The sequence below is a fragment of the Mycteria americana genome, chromosome 1, assembly GCF_035582795.1.
Source record: "Mycteria americana isolate JAX WOST 10 ecotype Jacksonville Zoo and Gardens chromosome 1, USCA_MyAme_1.0, whole genome shotgun sequence".
NCBI classification, from domain to species: Eukaryota; Metazoa; Chordata; class Aves; order Ciconiiformes; family Ciconiidae; genus Mycteria; species Mycteria americana.
Genome location: NC_134365.1, coordinates 9,625,001 through 9,650,464, shown reverse-complemented (window position 1 = coordinate 9,650,464; position 25,464 = coordinate 9,625,001). Strand labels below are relative to the sequence as shown.

Below are 25,464 nucleotides of genomic sequence, written 5' to 3'. Positions count from 1 at the left end.
TGATAGCATCCAGGTACAAAAACGCGGTCTGAGATCAGCTGTGCCTGTGTGTCTGGATTACACAGTGTACAACGCCAGAAAGTATGGAGGAAAGTACTGGAAACCTTGCAAAGCCATCGGGAGGAGCTGCAGGTAGCACCAGTGAACTCATGGGGGCTCTGCCTGGGCAGAGTGGGATGAATCTCGCTCGTAGCACTGGTCTGGCGCAAGTGCCACTGGGTTACAGAGGAGAGTTGAGGCTTAAAAGGTGCTGGTGAAGAAAAGCTGAGGAAAAGGAACAGCTGGAGGAATATAAGATGATGGATCTCCAAATACATTTGGGCAAGGAGACTTAAGCTGAGATCTGATCTTCAGTTCTCTTGTACATAAACTTTATGCCCAAGTTTCCTGTATCAGTAACGGAGAAGGCTAGAGGTCTTTGAGGGTTTTTGGAGATTTTTGGCCAAAGTTTAAGTATCCAGTTAGGTAGACAAGATGTCCCTCTGTAGGCTTTTGAAAATGCCCAGCTCTCCTTGCCAACTACACAGAAGAACCGGACCCCTGCTTTGGGAGGCCCAGTTACATTTGAAGACATCTGCTCGAAGGCATCATGTATTAAGGGACTCGACTCTACCCTCAATTCTTCTACAGATTCCTTCATGGGAAATAGTGTTTGTCATACAAGGCTGAGATATACACACCCCCTTTTCTATGATAATTGACCACAGCCAATTATCATTAAAAAATCAATTGTTTTACTTTCTGGCTACTCAACAGCCTCAGTATTTAGCATTATATAGGGCCACATTAGACAATGAAAAATGAAGCTAAGTGATCCAACTTTAAAATCAATTTGCAATTATATATGGGGGAGTTAAAGTGATATTTATTTGCTTTCCATATGAGAAATAAGAGGTTCCCAGAAACTGTCAGTTCTAAATTATAGTAGGTCAAGAAAATTGCATAATAAATAACGAGACAATGTGCTGAGCAAGAAAGCATAAACTTAATTTTTTATTAGATCACATGCTGTGTAACAGTACCACAGGTCTGGTTCCCTCAAACACTGACACACAAGTAGCTTTATACATGTAAAATAGTCTCACTGAATTTTCACATGCATAAGCTTATTTACACGCATCTGTGTTGACTTTTCTGTAGAGGGTGAAATTAAGTCTTAGTATTATATTTTATTCAGACTAGTTACTTAGTTTCACAATATGCAAAAAGTAAGACTAGCTGCTCCGGTAGTTTCTTTTATATTTCAAATCTTTGAGCTTGTAGATGGTTTGATGCTTTGAAATTGGTCATTTTGTTTCATAATTTTTTTCAGTTCACATGCTGAATTCACAATGGTAACAATCTTATTTAACAAAGTCTTTTTCCTAAATTCCTCAAAAAGTAAAACCTCAAAGAAAGAAAAAAAACCCCAAACAACCAAACAATACGTAACAATGGTGACAACACTACTGACATGTAAAATTATAATTATTTTATGTTACAAACAGCACAAATTATATATATTACATATTTCATGGTTGCATCTGTATCTGAAATGTCTGGAGAAATCTTAGGATACCTAGGTGGGGTTACTGAATTTAAGGGAAGAATGTAACTAGTTGAAATAAATAAAATACTTAAACAGGATTATTTTCTTCTCTTAATCTTCAGTTTATTTTCCTTGCAAATGTCTGTATCAAAATTCCAAAGGTCGGTTACTGTCATGATTTCCTGATTTTATCTTCTATAGCCCAGTAATAAAAAAAAAAAACACCTTTACCATTACTTTTAAATCATTCTACAAATATTTTCTTAAATTTAGCAACAGGAAAGAAATTAAATTCTCCTAATAAATGCAAGTTAATAAGTTCTCTGCTAGCAGAGTGAAAGAAAACCTCCCAGGAGTACAAAATTAAGTCGTACATAAATGTAGCACAGATAAGGTATCACTTTAAAGGGTAGCTGGAAATTGATTTCTGATTAAAACAAAACATTAAAAACCACAAAGGTCCTTTTCAGATCAGGAGTAGAGTAATTTATAAAAGTAACATTTTTCCTTCCTCCAAACACGCATTTTTACTATAAGAAAGGAATGAAAAGGGAAAAGTGAATTAAAAAAAAGAAGATTATTTACATACATACATTGATACATGGATGATTATTTATCATTATATGTATACATAAATAATAGCTGAACTCACTTCTAAGAGTTTCATTTCAGCTGCCATCTATCATGAATTAACAATACTGGTTACAAGCAAGTATTTTCCTCATCTTTCTGTATCTATCTTTCTCTATCCAATTTTGTTCCTAGGCTAACACTTAGACTATAAATCCTTAGGGGAAGTGATGCCTCAAAAATAAAACAGGGAACTCCAATTCCAAAGAAACTGTTGTATGAAATTACAGATTTTCCAAGTATCATTTCTAATGAAGTAACTAAATCTGGATGATGCAGGGCTTTACCAAAAGAGTGGAAAATAGTATATATTGTCACAATACAAAAGAGGAGGAACACAAGATATCTAAGCAAATTACAGACCTATTGGTCTTATTTAATCTGTTTGTAAGGCTTCAAAACAAATTTTTAGTTAGGGAAAGAATAATTTAAGCTTCCAATGAAAATGGAGTGTGGTACAAAAGACAATATAACTTGGTAAAGAGCTGTTATTCCACCCTAATATTGTACTTTTCTTTACTAACATTGCTGAATTGCATAATACATTAATGTGGTAGAGCTCCTCTTCATCAGGGCTCCAATTAAGTATTTCATAAGCTGCCACATGGAAACCGATTAGCTCAGCTGGCAAAAATAGGCATTATTACAAGAAAAAATGGTCTGATAAGTAAAGAGCTCGTGGTAGAAAGTTATCCATGGAGTTCCTCAAGAAATACTGTCAAAGCTCATCCTATTTCGTATACCCTTCAGTAGCCTTGGCAAAAACCCAGCGCTCTGCAACATGTACAGATGACACAGAGTTGGGAAGCGTCATTAATACATATGAAGACTGGTAATATTTTGCAGGAAGAATCAAAGGGCTACAAAGACCAGAATTATAAACAGTCAGAGGAAATGGGTATAAACCAGTCATAAATAAATATAGATCGTAGATTAAAAATAAACAAATCTGAAACATCAGACCAACGAGGTTGTGATCTGTAGCAACAACCTTGCTAAAGAAGTTGCATGAAGTACCCCACAAGGCCCCTTACAGCAGATTTGGACCAGGTTATGAAAGGAATAACTGCTACATGAGGTAGTTGCTGGTGATAGCAGGGAGTGAGACCAATTGACCAACGTGACTCCTTCCAGTTTCATGTCCCCAAGATAGTCACGCTCATGCCAGTAGCAAGCACTTGAGTGCCCCATTGAGGTCGACGGCTTTCAGCAGCCCTGGGGGTTTCACGGGAGCCTCTCACGTGCTTGACGCTGCACACGTGCTTCAGCACTTCTCTATCAGTACAGTCCCTGGTACGAGAAACCCCAAAGTGTTTTATTAGTGGTACATGTAGCACCAGCAGGATGTGTCCGTATCTGGAGTGAAGGACATCGGCTGATCAGCATGTCTCCTAACACTCACTGACTGAACTTGAGTCCTGTGAAGAAAGGCATTGCTTCCTTCCTATTTTGAAGGAATAAGAGGTGGCAGAAGCACTTAGAGGAAAACACACTGATTTTAAACAGCTATTTGATGCAGCAAGAGAAAGCCTGCTTTCTTCCCTTGTTTTATTCTGCGTACTAGATATTCATTGTATTGATGCTTGAGGGAAGGCATGCAATAAAATTACAGCTTCCTGGGCATCAAAATGTCTCATTAAGGCTTTGTGAATCATGTAGACCATAACTCAGAATCTTAAGCTCATTGGTATGAGTGAATTCCCCATACGACGCTCCCAACTACAGCTTCTAAAGAACAAAGCCAGATTGATCTATAAACCCATTGTCATGCTGGCATATGCAATATACTCCCCCTGAAAAAGTCTCCATGAGAAACTACTCCTCTGCATAAAAAAAAAAAATAAAAAAGATTCATGACTTAGCCCAATGTGACCATAAAGCAGGTACAGTAAAGCGGGCAACATAATCCAAAACCACCAAAGTAAACCAGGAGACAGTCTAATCCCAGTTTTGCTATTGCCCTACTATATGTGACAGTCAGGTCTCAATTTTCCCACCAGTAAAATGACAATAGTATGACTTGCTTTTTTTCTTTTTTTCCTGAAGAACTTAGTAATTCATAGCTGAAAAATGAAAAGCAAAGAAAAACAGTAAGATCAAGGAGCACTGAGAAAAGATACAACAGTGATCCAATAACTGTCACACTGCCGCACAAGACAATACCGTAACTAGCACAGCCCAATACTGTAAGGGGGCGTGTTCATGGCTTGCTTCCTGCGCACTAGGACATTTGTCACTTCTGTATACTGACCCTGGGGCACTTCATGAAAATTACTGCAAGCACTGGAAATTTATCAAATTTCCCAGCAAACACTGGAAAGAATGTCATGCTTTTTTACTATTATTTTGCTGAAAACAAAGAGTATTTTAATTAATGGGAAAATGAGCTGATTTTAGGATAGCACGCATGTATACCAGTTGCTCTCTAAATACCTCACATCTGTTGCATTCATGTGTCCAGTATGGGAAGTCCACAACTTGGGGAACTGGACAGATTGTTCTCATATACAAATCCTAAGAGGAAGGTTACCCTAAGAAGTTCTTGTAACCGGCTCCCACTGTACTTGCTGTACTCTGGAATTCAATATTTTAAAGTCATCAGCAAACAAAGGAAGTTAATACAACTTAGTTCCTTATCTGAATTTCTCCCTGTATTTGAAACCTAACCAGACTGTCTTTAGAATTAGATTTTTCATCTAGCTTTCTTTTCAACAGTTTTATCTCAGAAATAATTTGAGATCCCTAAAAGCCAGGAATGTATTCTTAACTCTCTTTTACTTTTATATCCACAACCAACCTTCCTTCTTCCAACAGGTATTCCTACATCCAACACACTAATTCCCATACTTGAAATATACATCCAGGGAGACATTTGACAGGAATTTCCAACTCCAATTATTTCATACTAGCGGAAAATTGGATCTCTGAAAGATATAATTTGGTATGGCGGGTGGGGGGGAAGAGAGGATATGAGGATTGATTCAGACTGATTTACAACACTGCGGGAAGTGCCAGTGCCAGTGTATGGTGTTCTTTATTTTCACAGTGCTGTCAAACTGAGTAAAATGCACTGGAAGTCAGAGGGAAATAACAGTTGTGTATTTGGATGACATATTCACAGACTTTTGGTAGCTTAAATTTGGCAGGTGGCGGTTAGAGTGAAACCTCTTATTAGAGCCAAATGGGCTTTTTATATTGCATCTGTCTGAGACAAAGCAAGATCTCCACATGCCACAGTTCTCTTAAACTGTGATCCACTCTCGCACACAACTTAAGAAGTAGCCAATGCTTTCAGTACTTAAGGGTTTTCTGAAAAATGCATTTTCATGTGTACGTTATGAGCATATGTGAAAGCTTAAAGAAAATGGACCAGATGCTGATTTCATTTACACTGGATTAAATCTTGAAAGGCTTCAGTGCTTTTACACTTCATTTTCCACAGTGCAACCACAGCAGACTTCTGACTACCGTCTGTTTCTCCTAAAAGAAAACCATACACCAGGATTTTTAGGGTAAATGGCATTGCTCCTGACATGTTTATCGCTGCAGACTGAAGACAAATCCTACCTTTGAAAAAGTCAAAGCCCAATACGAGCAAATGTTTTCAGAGAGCAGGATACTGGTGGTTCTTTATACCTAAACATATGGGTAAAATATAAAAATGACAGCGGATGTTTATGGAAACATAATTTATGGCAACAATGCAAAAGGAAATAACAGAGACGCTCTCTTCCACCTAGGATTGCTGTCATTCTGGGTACACACTGCTTTCTTCACGTCTTGCCCCTGCCTGTTGTTTTGTGTCTGTAAACACTGCTTAAAAGCTTCCGCCTTGTCTACACAGATGCCTAAATTTAAAGTCTATCAAATGATTTTATGGACTCCAAAAGGTTTTCAGAGATTCAAAACAAGAGTTACATAGCTCAGTGATAAGAGTCCTCCAAGGGCTAGCAAGCACAAAGTTATCCCCTCTGTCTCTGGAAGTCCCTAACCTTAAGCACTGTTACAGCTTCTTCTTACACTCTTCAGTGCCCATTGATGACCATCTTTGGGGACAGGACACTAAACTATATGGATACCCAGCAGAACCAGTCTTGTTTTATTGTAAATGATAGATAAGATGGTTTCTATTTCTATTAATTTTGGGAGGAAGGGACATACTCTAAAACAGGTGAAAGGGGTATCCTATGAATGGCAACACCCAGAAAAGTTCCCTTTGTTTCAAAAGCAGGGCCATCAGCATGCATTTACACCTGGGAACTAATACCCCATGTGCAGAAGGTCAAACCCTGCCCCTGTCAAATCTCAGCCTCACCTCAATTCTTTCCTTAGAACTTTTTCTATTCACAGTGGCTGAGAACAAACCAACGTGATCTCAGATGGGCTCATGATCATCCTCCTCCAGTTCCACTGGGTTTATTCTAGACTTTCCCAGTCCTCATGCCCCCGTTCCAGAACGTTAGATATCTCCAGTGGTTTCCATGTGACTCTTTGGCCTTCACTGGTGTCTCCTGGCAAGCCTTTTTCTTCTGACAGGTCAAGAAAACTTCACCCTCAGACACTGTACAGCTTTTGCTAACAAGTAGAAAGCCAAATTCCTTTGACACACAGAATAAGCAGCACATATTTGGTTAGAAAGGACCAATCTTGGTGTTACTGTGTTTCAAGGCTGCAATAAACATCTTGGACTCTATGCGTATTCCTGAGGCTCTGGCTTGATGGCAAGAACCAAAGCCTCCCTTCAGCGCTGGCTAAATTCCCACTGGGTTCATTCCTAACTGAGACGATGCTTACATAAACTGACAGGAGGTTTCCCAGTGCAATGGAGGTAAAATTTGGCTCCTATATCTTGAGGGTGTTATTTTACATAAATATGCATATGTATTTGTATACATGTGCCAGTTCCTCCGGAGATGGGTGGGTCACACTGCAAATATCTCCCAGTGATAACAGTGCTGACATGCAACCCCACTTGGACTGTTGGTAAGCACTGGAGTTATAGAAAGGTGCAGAATTTCTTTAGAGCTATTTCATAAGCATTTACCCAGCTGATATATATATATGCATATGTATTTTTTACTGTGAAATACAGATAAAAATCAATACAAGAGGGCATTAAAGGATAAGTCACAAAACAGCTACACCTGACAATGCCAAAAAAATAGTAGCAACTACAAACTAAGGATGCTCCGAGCGATGACAATTTGTGACCCTCTGCCAATACACACTGGGGCAGATGAAAACAACTTGTTCCAAAGCTGCTATTGGGGATGTGACATGTTTATCTATTTGGCCCACATGTGGCTGTGTCTTCTAGCACTGACAGCTCCTGCAGGTTGGCAGCTGTTCAAAAGCTTGTCAGCCCTTGATAGCATTCCTATTCCTGCAGAGATGGGCGGGTCGCGCTGCGGATTACACAGTGATAATAGTGCTGACATATAACCCCGCTTGCGCTGCTAGCGAGCACAGGACTTACAGAAAGGTGCACCATTTCTTTGCAGCTATTTCGTAAGTGTTTACCCAGCTGACAAAATTTTGTATTTAGTATTTCTTTACTTTAAGGAATAAAATAACAAAGGCTTTAGGCAAACTCACAAGAAAATTCTATGTACGGAAGTAATCTTTCCAGCAGGATCCCAGAGTTTAAGATTCCTATAGAATTTCTTCTCCAGCTTTCCAGCCTCTCATGTTATGGAACATGTTTTTTTGTTTTACACAGCACTTCTACTGGCGTAGTTGTCTTCAGATTTATTGTCCACATTTGCAATGGCCTGATAAATGTAGGTTGCTACTCTTTTCTGCTTTCTTTTGCTGAACATCTATATTTTACTCACAGGAAGGAACCACAAATCCTCCAGTTTATAAATAGCTTGCAACACTTGTCAAGCATCTAAGGATCTTTCAAGAAAAGACTATGGCACTTGATAATGCTATTCCTACAATAGGAGCTAGAGGCTTCTATTCAGGACAAGTTCATAGAAATTATATCCCTGCTACAGAAAGACGATTATCCTTTGCTAAGCTTTAGATATTTGTGGAGTGCAACCATTTTAGATTTCCGCATTTGTCTTTCGTTGTGGAGGACTTTTCTATCATACTATGGTACTTACTGTTGTTTTATAATAAGGTTTGCAAGCACTGGAAACTGGATGGATTTTTTCAAGCTGCCAGCTAATGAAGTTTTCAACTAATTACACAATAAATTGAATAAAAACTACAATGATTGAAGAAATTGGAACTCCAGAAGAACTATTGATTTATTTCATCAGGAAAAATATACCAGGAAATAAAGCCATAACTTAATATATGCAAGTTAAATTAACTAATTTAGGTAAATAATTGGGTTGTAAAAAGGAAGTTATTACATGATATATATGTATACATTAAAAAAGGGAAAAGGATACAATGCTTTGGATGTTTCTTTGGATACTATTCCAGAAATATCTGAATATAGAGCATCAGACTCTACAATGGAATCTTGCCAAGTAATTATATCCACAGATGAGGATTTTCTGAGAGTAAATTGTTGGGGATCCCGATTTGGCTTTTTGGTGCATCAGTAGTTCCTAATATAACAAATATCTGAAACTGAGAGCTTTCTTAAAGTAATCTGAACCTACTCAGCATAGAGCATTCTACAGTTCATGTTCAGTTTTGTTTTAGAGAAAGAAAACCCCAAACTATGCACACTCTTGCATTCTAGTTTCAAAGCTCTTACACCTCTCTTACCCACTCAACTTGCTGCCTTTTAAGCCTCCTCCCTCCGAGTCCTTAATAAATACATTATTTGTAGGCAGAAACTTAATATTCTAATCAATTACTTCGCATTTTAGTGGCTGCGTATAAGCAGATAGATACATTTTTTTTCCAGACGACTCTTACTGCAGAGGAGTACAAAGGACACACTTCAGACCCTTGTAGTCCCAACATGTGTGGTTTCCTCGCACCGGGAAAGCCTGGAAGCGAGCCGCCTGGCCCGGCGCCAACCCAAACCACAGTCAGTCTAAACACAGCGCCGGCAAACACTACTTTCTGACACTTCGCTGCTACTGGAGAGTATCCTTTAGCATTGGAACCTCATCAGTGACTGAGATTTATACACAACCTCTCAGGCAACTTCCTTCATCTCATCTCTTCCCTCCCCAAACACGTTTCTACCAGCCCAGCACAGAGGAACCAAAGAGAAAGACTTGTGTGATATCATCTCATGTTACCTGGGCATTTACGTAAGAGGACAAGTTTATAAAGTTGCTGAATGCCCACAGAGATCTTGAAAATCAGCACACCAGGATGCTTTGCAGAGCTTTTCAGTCCGTTTTAGCTATTTAAATATACTTTTCCTCAGTGTTTTGTCTGAAAGGTTAAAGATGACCCGAATGAAAACTAAGAATTAAAAGTATTTGAACCTGCAGACAATAACTTCTTTAGTCCAGATATGCAAGTGGTTATGAATTTTATTCCCTTCTTTCAGGTTACCACAGATATGTAGCCATACATTCTCTATTCAGCTTACCAAATGCAAATTTTCATTCCAATATAAAGTGAGTCTTTGCTCTACAATATCTCTATTAAATGGCACTGTCTGATTGTGCACTAATTCTCCTGGCTCAGTCTGTGTTCTGCTCTTCTTGGAAAGCACAAGGTCCATAATGATCAGTGGTGGTTTGACTAAAGGCAAAATGTTACCAGCTTGGACGGAGGGGAGGATCACGCAGGGTGCTGCCGCCTCCAGAACACTCTGAACTAATCAAGCCCTGCTGAACATAACGGGAGGTGACAGCACTCAGCATCTCTCAGGAGGTAAGCAGCATCCCACAGAAATCTGCTTTTCACACAAACAAAATGTGTTTTCTACAGAAAGCCCATGCCAGCAATCAATCTGTAGTCTGAAAATCTGCAATATGAATAACGCTGTTATTAACGCAATATCCTGAGGAGGTGCTGCTTCTTGAGTAAACTACTGAGATGGCAGAGGCAAGTTAAGCGTTGGATAAAGCATCCCAGGGAACAAATTTCCCGAACTGCTCCAAATCTGAGTTTTAAAGAAACTGGCATATGGAGCATTGCAGAAGTCAAAATAAGAAATAAGATATTCAGCCTGGTACTTTATCTCTTCTATGCAACGACAGCAAGTGTTGCGCTCAAACACGTGGGGCAAAGCAGTCTCCCGTTACACCTGTTAAGCCCCTGCGCTGCAGTTGCATTAATTCAGGGTCAGTTACCTCTTCAGAGCCGACAGCAGAACATAGTAATTTAAAACCTCCTTCTGGTGCTTAAAGAAAATATCAAACACAGCTGAGAATTTAAATTTTCTTCAGTAAGTAGCATATCTGGAACAAGCAGGCAAGCAGTTTTCATGTGTGTTCCTGTGCAACCATCTGTTTTTTACATGTAGCAGTCAACTGTGCTTACAAAAGCTCCAGTTCATCATGTCTGATTGAATACTGAAGGTTAAATTGCCATCTTATTATCTGGAGTTAACACATTGTCATAGGGCATGGGCAAGGGAGTACAGTAGATCCCAGTGGAAGCTTCTCCTATCACTAGTAATTCTAGATATTAATACAAATGTTAATAAAATTGCCACTAACATTTTTACTATAATTTAAACCATCCAAATTGCCTCTGCTCTCTTTAATATCACAGTAAAGTAATCCCAGTGATGCCAGGAAGCAAGGAAAGAGCTGTCTTCAATTATCTTCTTTCAAATGTTTTTATTTGAGGAGGGTGACCGTGACCAGAGAAATTAAGAAGCAAACACTCCGAGCTGCATTTTTGCCTTTTTGCTGATATTTTGATACTACTTTCATGCACTGCAGGGCTTCTCCAGGTAGCTGATCTCTTGCAGGACATCAGTCTCACAGGAGATCATACAGCATGAGAAATTAAATTGATTAAAGATAACCTGTATAACCATGGGAGGTGAGATTATCAAATCCTGGTACACAGCATTGCACAATGAATCTGCCAGTTACCCAGTGAAGAGGAAAAAAAAAAAAAAAAAGAGGAAAAAGGAATAAAATTAAACTTATGAGATGAACTCTTTGGAAAATAAACTGACCTTTTTTACATTTTTGTTTAAATCAACCAAGTTGAGCAGGAAGATGTGGTCTTTAGCCCCGATTAGCAGCCGGCCCCTCTCCTCATCTAGCAGCAGGGTTCGAAAATCAAGCCCCTCTGTTGAGCCCAGGAATGGGATGCAGCTGTTTGAAAGCAGCAAGTCTGTGGGAAAATGAAGAAAATCTTTATAATCAAAATGTTTACATATGAGTCATTGGTGTCTTTTATAAATATATGCAACCAGCATGGAGTATGCCGGTGACATAACTGCAGTCTCAGAGCATGTCTTTCCAGGGTCATAATACAGTTCCTGTTAACCTTAGTTTTCTTTGGGTTTATTTTACTTCCAAATTGGGTAATATTTACTTTCACAAAGCATTTTTCTGTATGAAATTTTCTTAATAAATTATCTCTATGACATAAAGGAATCAGAAATTCAACAGAAATTGGAAACAAAAATAGACAGATCTTTGCAAAATATGTGCTATACCTTTCCTCTGTCATAAGAAAACTGACATATGTTTATATCATCATACTCATGGATACACATGATCAAGGATCAATATCTCACCATATTTAGTGCTCTACATATAAAGCAGCAAAGAAAGTCAACGCCAGCAAAGAACAGTTAGGAGCAGGAAACAGTGGTTAGACGGGGCAGGTTTCATACACTCGCAGAATGGTTTGAGTTAGAAGGGACATTTGAAGATCCTCCAGTCCAACCCCCCTGCCATGGGCAAGGATATCTTTCACTAGATTAGGTTGCTCAAAGCCCCATCCAGCCTGACCTTGAACACTGCCAGTGATGGGGCATCCACAACTTTGCTGGGCAACCTGTGCCAGTGCCTCACCACCCTCATCACAAAAAATTTCTTCCTTATGTCCAATTTCAATCATCTACTCTTTTTCAGTTTAAAACCATTGCCCCTTGTCCTGTCACTACAAGCCCTGGTTAAAAGTCTTTCTCCATCTTTCTTATAAGCCCCCTTTAAGTACTGAAAGGCTGCAATAAGGTCTCCCCGGAGCCTTTCCTTCTCCAGGCTGAACAACCCCAACTCTCTCAGTCTTTCCTCATAGGAGAGCTGTTCCAGCCCTCTGATCATTTTCATGGCCCTCCTCTGGACCAGCTCCCACAGGTCCATGTCTTTCTTGTGCTGGGGACCCCAGAACTGGATGTAGTACTGCAGGTGGGGTCTCACAAGAGCAGAGTAGAGGGGGTGAATCACCTCCCTCACCCTGCTGGCCACCCTTCTTTTGGTACAGCCCAGGATATGACTGGCTTTCTGAGTTGCAAGCACACATTGCCGGCTCATCCAATTTTTCATCCACCAGTATCCCCAAGTCCTTCTCAGCAGGTTCCCAATCTGTTCATCACCCAGTCTGTGTTGACACTGAGGATTGCCCCAACCCAGGTGCAGGATCTTGCACTTGGCCTTGTTGAACTTCACATGGTTTGCATCAGCCTCCAGCCTGTCAAGGGACCTTCAAAGATCATTTAGTCCAATTAAAGGAGGATGGCATCCCTTCCCTCAAGCATATCAACTGCACCACTCAGCTTGGTGTCATCCACAAATTTGGTGAGAGTGCACTCAATCCCACTATGGATTGGGCCATTGATGAAGATATTAAATAGCATTTGTCCCAATATGGACCCTTGAGGGACGCCACTCGTAATTGATTTCCGCTTGGATGTTAAGTGGCATATATGGTTGAGAAGAACTGGAAGGAAGTAACAACCATAATGTGTATAGAAAGTTTGATATAAGCTTCAATTTGTCCATTGTCTAATATTAAGTCCTGGTGACAGTATAGAGAATTGCTACAATTACATTTTCAGTTACTATTATTTCAATTGATAATTGAGGTCTGAATCAACAGCCATCAAGCAGAAATATATCCCTAGGGCGTAGTACTGAAATGAAGGCAATATAGAGGCATATTAAGCGGAGAATCCAGTAGCAACACCTCTAAGATCCTGAGGTCTTTACTTTCCTTACACAGGTGGCAATGGCTGGCTGTTCCTGCATCCTTGCCCTCTCTGCAGAGGAAGTTTTCTCTATTAAAAGCACAAATTTGACACTTAAGTTTCACTGTGATTTAATAGTGGCTTCCAATCTCTTTCAAAAGGTAATTAAGAAAAGCATGTTTATGAAACTAATGAAAGAATCTATGCTTCTCCTGTAAAAAAGCTAAAAGGCTGTAAAGTAAAAATTGCGTAACCTTTTGCTTAATGAATACTCCGTGGACGTAATTCTGGATGAGGACACAAACAACATATAGAAAAGAGCACAATGAGAGTCAGTCTTGTTGGGTAGTCATTAATTTGGGGAAAATGAAAACAAGCATGTGAATCAGTTCTTCCACAAGCAAACTCTCCAAGCTAAACTATTCAGAAATCTTCAGACAGAAAGGCAAATCCTGTATTTAACTGAACATAAAATTAAGGGTATTTCCACTTTCCTGGCACTGGATGGACAATATAGCCTTCCTGCTAGAGAGACCAGACTTACAGCACAAGTTATTTACACTTTCTGATCATGATGAAAATCAGGGCCAGTGTTTTGTGGAGTAACTCCTGAACAAAATAAAGATAAAAAAACAAACAAAACCAGACTTTTTTCTCTAAGGTCTCTCACAAAACATGTGACAGACAAAGCAAAGATTAAGTCCTGTTGCTGGCTAATAAACAGCAGTGTGGGAGAAAAAATATTTTATCATTATTAATCTGGCTACTTGGTATATAATTATGACAATTATTTTTTGGCTCAGTCACTTCTACTTAAGCTCATGTGGTTTTATCTGGCTCACTGCTAAATGTTGTTAAGGTACAGTCTGAAAACAAATTGTCTTGTATTGCAGCTCCTATTCCCCCAGGTGAGATTTATTTGGCAGTACTTTGAAAAAAATCTTACTTCACCTTGCAAAATTAAATCCAACATTAAGCACTACATTGCTTTACACCAGCACTGTCCTTTCTCATGTATCTTTTGCAAAGATAAAGATGTCAGGGTTTGGTTTTTTTTCTAAATTAGTAACACTTTAAAAGACCTGCTTATTAACTGACAGCGAGATCACTTAGGAACAACTTATGCTTAGCATGGTACTAGAAAAACGTAAGTACCATCCAAACTACTTCTTACAGTAGAGCTGGCTGATGAATAGCCTGGCTGAAGAATAGCCAAGCCAGTGCGATAAATACAAATTTTTAAAAGGAAAAAGAAAAACCCTGTAAACACAGAACTTCTGAAGCTTAGCTAACTCCACTAGTGTGTTTTCACCCAATCAAAAATAAAGATGTACTCCTCCTGACGCTTGTTGTTACTGGGTTCTCTGGTACAGGACAGCCACTTCTAGTGAAACGCTATTAATTTGTGTGTGTGATGTAGATGTGTCTTCAGACGTCATACTCTGTACAAACCTCCTCCCTTGTTTTTTCTGACTGGAAATTTTTGGTACTGGATATGATGGAGCTGTTTATTGGGAAAGGGTTCTCTGATGCTGATCACAGCACAGCAGGAGGTTTTAGCTCCCTTGGGCTACTCAAATTCTTCTCGGCTGATCTCTAAAATACTGTTTATCAGCTGAGCATTGCTGGAGCACATAATTTCTGAGTAATCTATCTCTCTTCTCCAGCCATTACATAACAGCTGGCTGCATTACTAGATTATCTGATCCATTGTATATAATAATAAATGCCTTATAAATTCTGCAGTCTCGATTAAACCCTTATTTAACATTTCTATGTCCCAGTTAGTACATAGGATGGAGGGAATAAGAGGAATACAGGATCACAATATCTAGTAATTAGTCATTCACAAGCATTTACAGGAATAAACAGGAGAGATTCATGAATTTCACAGGCTACTGTATTTCAGCAATCCATATCACCCTCTGTTACTTTTAAATCTCTTCTGATGACAAGCTTCCAGTCATATCATAGTGCTCGCCTGTGGGACATGAATAACTAAGATGCAGAGTATGAGGGAAAATTCCTTCTCATCTCCAGCCATAGGAATTTGATCTGAGTAAGGATAAATGATACGTTTGTGCAAATGCTCTAAAGCACTTTCATTGCTTAGAGTCATGCAATCCATGGGCCTTTGCAAGTGTGTCACTTGCCAAAATATATAGACCTGATTCTCCACATACCTGAAAGGAGATGACTGAGACTGCTCTCCACCTCCCATTTCTTTCTTATTTGGAAGGAATGATCTCTGTAGTGACCATCCCAAAAGGACATTTGTTATCTATTGCTTCACACTTCTAGTATTTCTCAGTGAAGAACCACCTAGGACAGCTACAACAGGGAGGGAAAAAGCTGGTTCATGACTGAAACGCCCAAGTGGGAATGAGCCCTGCCTGGTGCCTTGTACAGTCATTGGTTTCACTGCATCATAAGGAAAACATCTGTAAAATGTTCCAGATGGAAATGACAGCATTGCACACTGGTTTCTCACTGATGCAAATGGCAACACAAGCTGCAAAGTGGTGAAGAATCAGGTTTGGCCAATTATTTACTAACTATTGAAAAGAGCTTGGAAATAAGACTCTGAACATGGCCACTGATAAGATTAAAACTGAAACATGACCTAATAAAATCTGTCAAGTGAACATTAACAGAGAATTGATTAAATTACAACCAAATTAATCATTGTTCTCACTCCATAAAAGCAAAGCAATCCAATCTTATGGGTTGAAATTGCCCTTCCCAGTGAGATTATTAAATATCACCAAGGATATTACACTGGAAAAATTTACTATGAAAAGCACATTTGCCCAATAATCTTCAAGCTTAAAGAAAGCTGTTGATTTTAATCACTGCATCTCTGTAGCAAGGCTAATATAGAAACAACATTCTCACAATGCACAGAAACAAAGTTAGTTAGAGGGATGGTCTTTCATGCGTACACATTCAGCACTCAGTTTATAGCATGTATTTGCTGTTTTACTGAAAATTAAATACTTTTTTCCAGTCTGGTGATTAAATGAATATTCATCAAGCTCCCTTTCTGGGTTAATATTTCATTGCTGAGTGGCAGAAGCTGGAATAGTGACTGGTTTTTATTCATTTAGAAAAGTATCTCAGTGGACTTGGCTCACAACAGCATGATCATTGCTTATTTAAATACTCTCCAGCAGCAGAGCCATGGCGTAAAGGCTTCAAATGAAAAAATGTCATTCTGTTCTGGTAACATGCATTTACATTTATACAGCGTATGTAGACTTCTTAGCCTCGAGTCACATATGCAGTGACTGTGCTGTCATTCCTTGACTCCAGCATGGTCTAAGCATGCAGCAATCTGGAACTGCTTGGTCGAGACTGAGAAGTGCCTTTGTGGCCAGTCACAGACATTTTTGTAATGATGGGTTATGCCTAAATTGGCAGAAAGGGAACCTCTCAACCTGTTTCCAAACAGCTGCATCTAATGACACCTTTGAAGGACTCTGAATTTAAAGGCTGTATATGTATAATTCTGTAATTTTCATGTACAGTAAAAAAAAAGTCACATCATTTCCCTCTAGATAGAAGCAAGTCCTTTCACATGCTGGAAAATACCCATGACAATTTACATGGGTATTGTGTGAATCCTCAACTAAATTTTTGGGATGAAGACATGTCAATATAGCATGAATACAGCAATTTACTTAATTCCTAAAGTATTTTGAGTTTAAAAGATCCAATTGACCCCAGATGTATTTGTATGAAGGCAAAGAGAATAGTTCCAGTCTACTACCAAACTCTACTACTTCTTGCAAGAAGCAAGTTATATTTTGTTTAGCTGCATCTCACCATGGACAATGATGATTTGTTGTGCATGCCATGTGGCTCTCATTGCTATACAATGAATTTTATTTGGCCTGGAGGAAAATGTCATATTCATGGCACAGCAGGGCCTTTCCAAAAGGATATGGATTACTGGGAACAGAGAAAACATGATTTCTTGTTGGCACAATATTGTATCAAAATCTTGGTTCTCTTTCTGAGTAGTACCCAAAACCACCTTGTACTCTACCACATATTTTGGGGTTAGGCACTTCTGTTCACTTCTGTTACAGACTAGGAAGGTGACACTGGAAAGAGAACTTTTTCAAAGTTGCTCCAAAATTCAGGGACAGTCTGCTGCAGGATTTAAGGCATTTCAGGGCATTTTAACTTCAAGCTTCAGGCACTTCTATGGGCTGGCTCGGCAACCAGCAAACTAAACATTTGCCACATCTCTATTTGCAAATACTTACTGATAGATTTCAAATCTGTCAGTATTTTACAACCCCAAAAAATCGTAAGTAATTAAAGTAGCTCCATTATGCACTATGCTTCTCAAATCATCATTACAGGCAATGGTAACTAAGCAATAGTTACTCTCTGTGCAGTGCTGTCAAGACATTTTTTACACCTTTCACTGGGAAGGGACAGATCATCTTATCTTCAGACAACCTACACAATGGCTACTCCACCCATAAAGACCAAAAAAAAAAAAAAAAAAAGTACCTCATGCTGTGCAACCTGATTCTCTTTCATATCAGTAAAGCTCACTTGAAAGGAGCTGATTCTGCAAGATCAGAATTGAGACTACTGCAGATTATTTAATTAATCTATTTCAGAGCCAGGGGTTATAATCAATCTACAGCGCTGTCTTTGCCTGACTGTGTTTTGTAAATCTGCAAAAATGGTAATATTGTAAAACAAAATAGGTAGGTGCTTACCACCAAAACTACACCCACTTAAAGCATGAACTAAACCATTCTCACTTATGTTTATGGAAGTGTATTTTAGTTGCACTTTAACTGCAAATAAATTTGACTAGTGAAACAGCTGCACAAATAACTTGTAAAGTGTTATTATTGCAGAGATGATTAAACACTGCTTTGTGACTTCATGTTATTGGTGAAAAAATGCAAAGGCCCAATTCACAAACCTCACAGAGCCAAACCAAATAATTAACTTTAGACAGCACAACTGAAAATGTATCTGAGTGAAACATTTCTTTCTCTGAAGAAGACCTAAGACCATGGATTTGCACAGGTTTCCTTTTCCTAAGTAGTTTATCTTTCTTGCAAAACTGCCAAAGTAAGCAAACTCACTGTTGTTTCCAAGGCAAAATTAAATCTTTTTTTTTTTAAAGTGATACTGTGGATATTTAAAGAACACACACTACAAACGTAATTCAATATAAATGACTGGCAAGCATATGAGCTTTGGTAATGCGTAGATAATTCTTGGCATCTCATCACACATACTTGTCCATTAAGAATACCTGGTATATCAATGGACTTAAAAAGTACCAAATCTCCTCTCTAAATGTAAGGCAGAACATGCAAACCCATCACCTCTAGTTCCTCATTTTCAGTTGTTAGCACTGAACTTACCTTTTTTCCCTTCACCTCTCAAGATCCTCAATCTGGCTGCCAGTCTCACGTGTAATGGGTAAATAATCTGAGTTATTTGACTGAAATCTGCTTTCTTCCACTTCAGTCTTATTTCAAATTCTCTTCAAAGTATCCCAGTGGTGAGGGGATATTGCTCTCTAAGAACATAAGACTTTCTCCTTATATCTAGCAGAGTAAAATTTTAGGCTATTATTGAAGTCAGAGGCCAGCTTTCTTCTCAACTGTATAGATGAGGAACTGTCAACTAGAGACCTCGCTCTAGCCCTGTCTTTTAAAATTATCTTCCAGCAACCTGAGTGTCAAGCAGCTGACATAAAACTGCCCTATTCTGAGGGAGAAGGCTTATAAACTCACCTATTAATAAAGCTATTCTAAAAACCCACATTACTAGATCCATAGTGGCAAATAGCCTATGAATTTACTGACCCTGAGAAAAGGCAACTTTAAATGAATTCTGCTACTCCCACACCCTAGATAGAATTTCAATTTTTAGATGCCTTGGAGCAACTCAAAATAATTTCATTCATGCCCTGGTTAACCATTTCCCAGCCTCTTGTCCCTCCCAATCTATCAGCCAATCGAATACACAGAAAGCAAGAGAGCAATGATAGGCTTCAGGTAGAAATAATGGCAAAATCCTCTTTGACTGGCTTATTCAAAAAGCTGAGTTAAACTCACTGATTGTGAATCGGTTTTACTGCTCCAACTATTCTACCATCTCATCTCATAAACCTTCCAGCTACCTTTAGGTGCATAATCATGTGACCTGCAACCAGAAAGGTATGAATCTTATGAAGGACATAGCCATGGGGAATGAAGTGTGGACATCAGTCCACACTCTGAGGAACAGGCAACACAAACAAAATACACTGACAAGAGGTCGTGCCTAGCAGACGTCTAGCATCAAAACCATCTCAGGGATCTGGAACTTTTCATTAACTTGCATGAATGAACACACCCCACGCTGCGGCAGTGGACTCATTCTTTCCTGCTTGGACGGAGATGTGTATTACACTTTGCAAGTACTTCCAAGTGTTAAAAATGCAACATGGTGATCATATTTAGCACTTTAAGGCACATAGCTCTTCCTTTGTCAAAGTATGGTTCGTAAAATTATATGCAGTGCTATCCCTCCTTTCAAAACAAATCACTGTCATTATATTGCACTTGCCTTCAAAATAGTACCAACCCTTCATTTCAGACTTTACTTTCTTCAGAGTGATGCAAAAAGGGCTACAGTATTTTCAAGCACCTGTACCTGCAATTTTCTACTGACTGCATCTTCAGAGAAACTTCAGAGAATGTGATATTCTTTGGAGAAGCACTCAGCACCCTGAGGACAGAGGAGCTCTTTGCTACATCTTATAGCCCATATATCTGTGGGCTGGTAAAACAACAGCAGGTTGTGCTATTTCTTCCGCCCATACTATCTGGTAGCAGCTGTACAGAACATGACACATTTTTAAATCCTTACTCAGTTTTTGCTCTGTTGATGAAATTCCAGCCTTAGGAAGTAAGATAAGTGGACTTTTGTTTCACACTTGGAGCAAATGAGAATTTTGTTGTGGATGTCAGTGTCCAGGATTTAAACCTGCAAGGAGTTTTCTCAAGTAAATCCGAGGTATAATTGGCTACAGAAACCTGGATCTGGCTCAGTAGCTGGTCTGACCGTACCAATAGGTGCTGACAGACCTCTTTGGGAGTCTGACTCAATGTATTCAGACCTGCTTTCTCAGACTGTGCATCCAACACCAGGACTTGCTCCATCGAGCCCACAGCTGTTATATATGAAAGATATTGTTTTTAAAATGGTCAGATATCTTAATAAAACGTTCACTTTAACATTTTTCTCACCAGGTTCAAATGTATTTGCCAGCTTCCTAATGAGTGTAATGTCCATAACAAAGTAGACAAGGCTTTCATGCTAAAAGACGAGAGACCTTGAACTGCACTGGCATGAACAACTCTGTTGTAATAAAAGTGTCAGATGGCGTGGGCCTGGAAAACACATTAATATCAATACTAACAGGCTTAGGAGAGATACAGAGCAGCATGAGCTACTCGTGAAGAAGGTGAGTTGACAGTGCAAAGGACAGTTAATGCCAAACAGATTTGCTTGCTCAGTTACTTCATTAGTGCCTCTGTTTTCAAGAATTAAAAGAACAGCTCACAAACAGAAAAATCCAGATTTGTTGCCTATCATTGCTATTTGAAATTTCCATACTAGTGTAATTGTATCCTAAGCACAAGTTATAACCAGTGTCTGTGAGCAACACAGATTTTTATGAAAGCATTCAACGGCTGTACGTCCCACCCTTCCCCACCCTCTGCATGCTCCACAGACACACACCCCACTTGCACTCGCATCAAGACTCAGAGCCAGACCCTCAGTTTAACCACTGGGACCTGCAATAATTTTATCAGCTGAGGATCTAGCCCTGAGTGTATAGCAAGAAGCCGTGGGGACCATTCTTCTCTCTGGCTCCAAGCATTGGAACAGAGCCCACACAAGCGGTACGGTCAGGCTGTAAAGCTAAATAAGATACAGAGATAAAGTCCTGACTACTAATAGCATATGTCCTTGCCAAAGGGGCTGACAAGAGCTGGAGCTGGTACAAGAGAAAGGGCAGGTCCATGCATCTGGGAGCAGATGAGGGGGAAAGAAGTGGCTAAGTGCGTTTGGGGAGCAGGGAGGGGGATGTCCTCCTTCCAGAAGCAGCACACTGTTACATTGGCTCAGCTGCCATGAAACCACCGTCTTGAGAGAGCCTGTAAGTTCTCTTAAGTGCTGATGGTCTTTCAACGCCCTTCCCACAGTCCCCCGACGGCAAGGAAATTTCCTCATAACTGGCTTCAAGAAGCTTTTCTGGTTTCTCGACTCAACCAACACAGGTCCAGATGGAAGAGGAGGCAGTAAAGGAGGTGAAACCAGGTCTGGGAAACAATAACCAGCTCCCCAGCGTGACCTGCTACCCAGGGAGCAAAGGCAGCATTTGGCAGGGCTGAAGGGGCTGCGGTGGGAGGAGTGCCTGCACAGGAAAGGAGGCTAAGGGCAGGGACCTCTGCGAGCAGATTTACCTGTCAGTGGAACAGACATTTCCTCTGTTGGCAGCAAACCTGCTTTAGGAGGTTCCTGCTTGCCCTCCCCACACGTAACTGCTTGTTCCTGTCCCCACAGGGGGGTTCCCTCTCTGACATGGGCTAGATAATATTTCTTTCCCATGCTCTGAATGAGGAACGAGAATTTTTATAATGACAGAACATTAATATTTTAGCTGTTTCTTCTATCATGACACCTGGTTGAGCTCACAAGGCAAAATTAATAGCCCTGCTCTAAATGGCTACAGAAGTGCAGTACAGAGATGCAATTGCTATAGGGAAGCACTGTTTAAGTCACTTAGTCATTATCTGGGATAGCTGCACAGGATGGACATTCTCTAAGAAGATCTAGTTTAAGTGTAGAGAATGATTGTTTGCAGGAAACTTCAAAGATTTTTCTCCTTATATTCTTTTTTCCAGTTTTCCAGATACATTTTATTTGATTAAAAAGCAAGCAAGTGTAGCAAGGTAACTCAATTGGTTATTGTGAAGGTAGGTTTTCAAAATAGTTTTGCACTGGCAAGAGCAAAGGATCACTTCCAGCAATGAAAATAAAACAAATTCACATTATAATAGCTTGGACTAGCATAATGTTCTCCCATGGCAAAGTGAAATACAATTATCGGTTATACTTTCTGACATTGACAGGAGTTAAGTTCTTATGAAGCCATTAAAACTAGAGGTCGTTGAATATCTGCATTAATTCCCTTCTATGTTAGTTGTTTGTGTTGGAGTTGTGCCTAGCAAACTCCATCAGATTCAGAGTCCCACGTGCAGACGTGCAGGTGGACCCAATATCTGCCTTGTCAACTTGGGCAATGTTGCGATAAGTCTGTACTAACTAAAAATTACAGGGCAAGGGATATCAGAGATGCGTGTCTGCACAAGGCAACCATGTGCACCGTCCAATTACCTCCTGTCAATTATTAGTATATAGGCATGAGCTATTATTTAATATTGGAGCATGGGGGTTTTGATATTTTTTATTATTAATATTTACAAGTATTTATCCATTTTGGGGCACCAGTGGGTGTCATATAGACTGTTGTTTTGTTACACATTTAGTGAGAAATACTTTTCAAAGAAATCCAGGGTGCATGGTTGATTCAGAGGGAGTTGTAGAGTCATCTCAAAGCCGCCAGATAAGTTGAATATAACATTTTGGTGTCTTCAGTAACCTCTTAGCAGTCAAACTCTGTGGTACAATGCAGCATACTCCTCTGGGACAGCCAGGATTTGGATCACAAAGGAGAATACCTGTTTTCTCGAATTAGTGGAAAAAAGGTACCTTTGTCACCCTCACCCTTGTCTAAATGCCTGTTAACCACAGCTAGCCAATGCCTCTGACCTCTGATAGTGCTCTGGTGTGATAAAGGAAATTTTGTCTGTCTCTTTCTGCTATCTCTTTGTGTATTTCTCTCCAAAGGCCTTTGACTACAGAACAGACGTCCCCTGCACCCCTCGGCCCTTCTTTGAGGAACTCGTCTATAAATGGAACAGCAGAAATGGGGAGGGAGGAAAGGGAAATAGGATGTGACTCGAGGACCTGCGCTGCAACCACAGATGTCCACCGCTAGACACACACTGACGTCAAGAGGATCATGCCCTCAAATTAGTGCGTAGAAAGAGAACAAGGTTGGGATCTTTGAAACTACTCAGGATTGGGTTTGCTTTACAAATTTCTGTAATAAAAGTGTAATCAGACAAATATTTCTGAATGTACCCTCTTCGAAGCTGATGCCACTGATCATGTATCTTCCCCACATTCTTTTTCTAGGGAAGCAGTTTTTGGTGTTGTCTCATCCTCCTTTTTACAAGGGACCAAACATTCTTCCCAAAGTCTTACTCTTTTGGTTTTTTCTCTCATCTTCTGAGATTTAATCAAGTGAACACTCAGCAGAATAGTTTGGTATTTTGTGAACACAATTCTTTTTTTATCCAATTGAAGCCCTTTTGTGATCATGAAAAAAAGAAAACTGTTGTGAGCTACAGGCTGTTTACACTGTTAAGAGGTTGATACGGGTCAGTTCTCTAAGGTTATTCTTAGTTCAACTGCTATGTAAACTGTTGATGTCACTGACTGGAGGCTGCTCTCCAGGACATTATATATATGATAATTATATGACAGAAAATGCAACCTATAGTTGGATCTGACCTCCAAGTCGACTAGTTTAAAAAAGGAAAAAATGTCTGTAAGAAACTTGCTGGGTTTTTTTCCCGTTACTAAAACATAATAAACGCCTTCCAGTTTATACTTACTCCACAGCATATATAAGAGCCTTTCCTCACACGGACAGCAATGCCCATCCATCTTCAAACTAGGGTACGTTCTAAGACTCAGTGTTCATTGCCTCCCGAAAGCATTTTTGAGACAAAACAGGCAAAATCTATTTCATAACTAGACAATCATCCGAAACTAGGATCTTAACTCTCATGTAAACATTTTATGTTACCCTACAAAGGAGTCTGAGATTTTTCTGAGAAATCACAAATCATCAAAAATGAATTAAACAACAAACAAGGGATTCAAGAAAAGCAGCACTTCCTCACTCAGCACATTTTCATTGATCTTCATGGGCATTCAGAATTACAGCTGCTGATATTACCACAAAAGCATGTTTTTACTGATTTTTCTTCCTCTTCCTGTAGAGCAAGCACAGCTGCTGAAATGCAAGCTCACTTCTAGGCTTTTTTGCACGTCACCGGTTTACCACGTTCCAACCATTTATAGTTGTGCAACATCCCCGTCGTGGTACTGGGATCACCGCAATGTCACAGACAGTTTAAAGGAGGCTCGTGGAGCTATACAATTGTAACTATATTTTATATGGATAATTAAACGATGCATGACATGGAAATAAGCCAGCTTTACTGAAACAGAACAAACGAACTGCTCTGATGCAACAGTTAAGCATCTCATCAGTTATAAAATGAAACAGGTTTAAAGTAAAAATTATTTAGAAAACAGGATGCCTGACATTGTGAAGTGGCATGTTCAAAGGATCATTTTTAGAACATTAAGGAAATGTACTAATCCAGTCAAGTTTTCAAAAGAATGCCTGGCACCAAAATGTTATCCTCTCTTTGCTTTTTCACCATGATGTAAGAATGGATCATTCTTAGAAGAAAATCATGTATGCAAAACACTGCATGAAGCTAAACAATCCTTAAACGTGGCTAATTTCCATGTGGAGCTGATGATTTAGCATTGTCATCCTTCAACAGAGGAGACAGAATTGCACGTCTTTACTTATTTAAGATGAAAAAAGTGAGAAGGAGTGGAAATTTAATCCTGTTTCAATTTTCTTCAGTGGCAAAACTTTTGCCATGGCTGTAGTGGGAGTAAGACTGCATCTTAATTAATTCAATGTGAAGAAGAAAAAAATCAGCTGAGAATAATGTTCTTGTTTATTAGATTTAAATTACTGCCATAGTTGTTTTTAACAGAGTTAAGTAAATCCTGTTTTAAAAGCCAAAGGTTGCCTTCGGTCTTGCCTTTTCCTATGTACTGTGTCACAATGCAGGATCCTGGTCCTCTGACCAAATCAGCACTGGTCACAGCAAGCATGGCTTGCTTTTGGGGCATGGCCGCATTCCCGCATGCGAATGATATATGTTTGTGGATGTCAATGTGGATAATGTCCAAATCTGAGCTGGGGCACACCTCCCAGCCAAGAAAGCAGGGTGCGCATTTTTGTAATATAAATGTATTCTTTGAGTGCACAGACTACTTCTAAGATGTCCATGAAAAGCAACAA

General features: G+C 39.5%; 1 protein-coding gene across 2 annotated transcripts in view; it reads right to left on the bottom strand.

Moving 5' to 3' along the window:
* Positions 1-25,464, bottom strand: part of SEMA3D (semaphorin 3D) — a 151,433-nt gene that overhangs the window by 76,921 nt on the left and 49,048 nt on the right. For both annotated transcript variants that reach the window (XM_075489611.1, XM_075489681.1), the window contains exon 3: positions 11,220-11,380. In XM_075489611.1, coding sequence (XP_075345726.1) covers positions 11,220-11,380 — 161 coding nt within the window. The remainder of the gene's footprint in view (positions 1-11,219; positions 11,381-25,464) is intronic.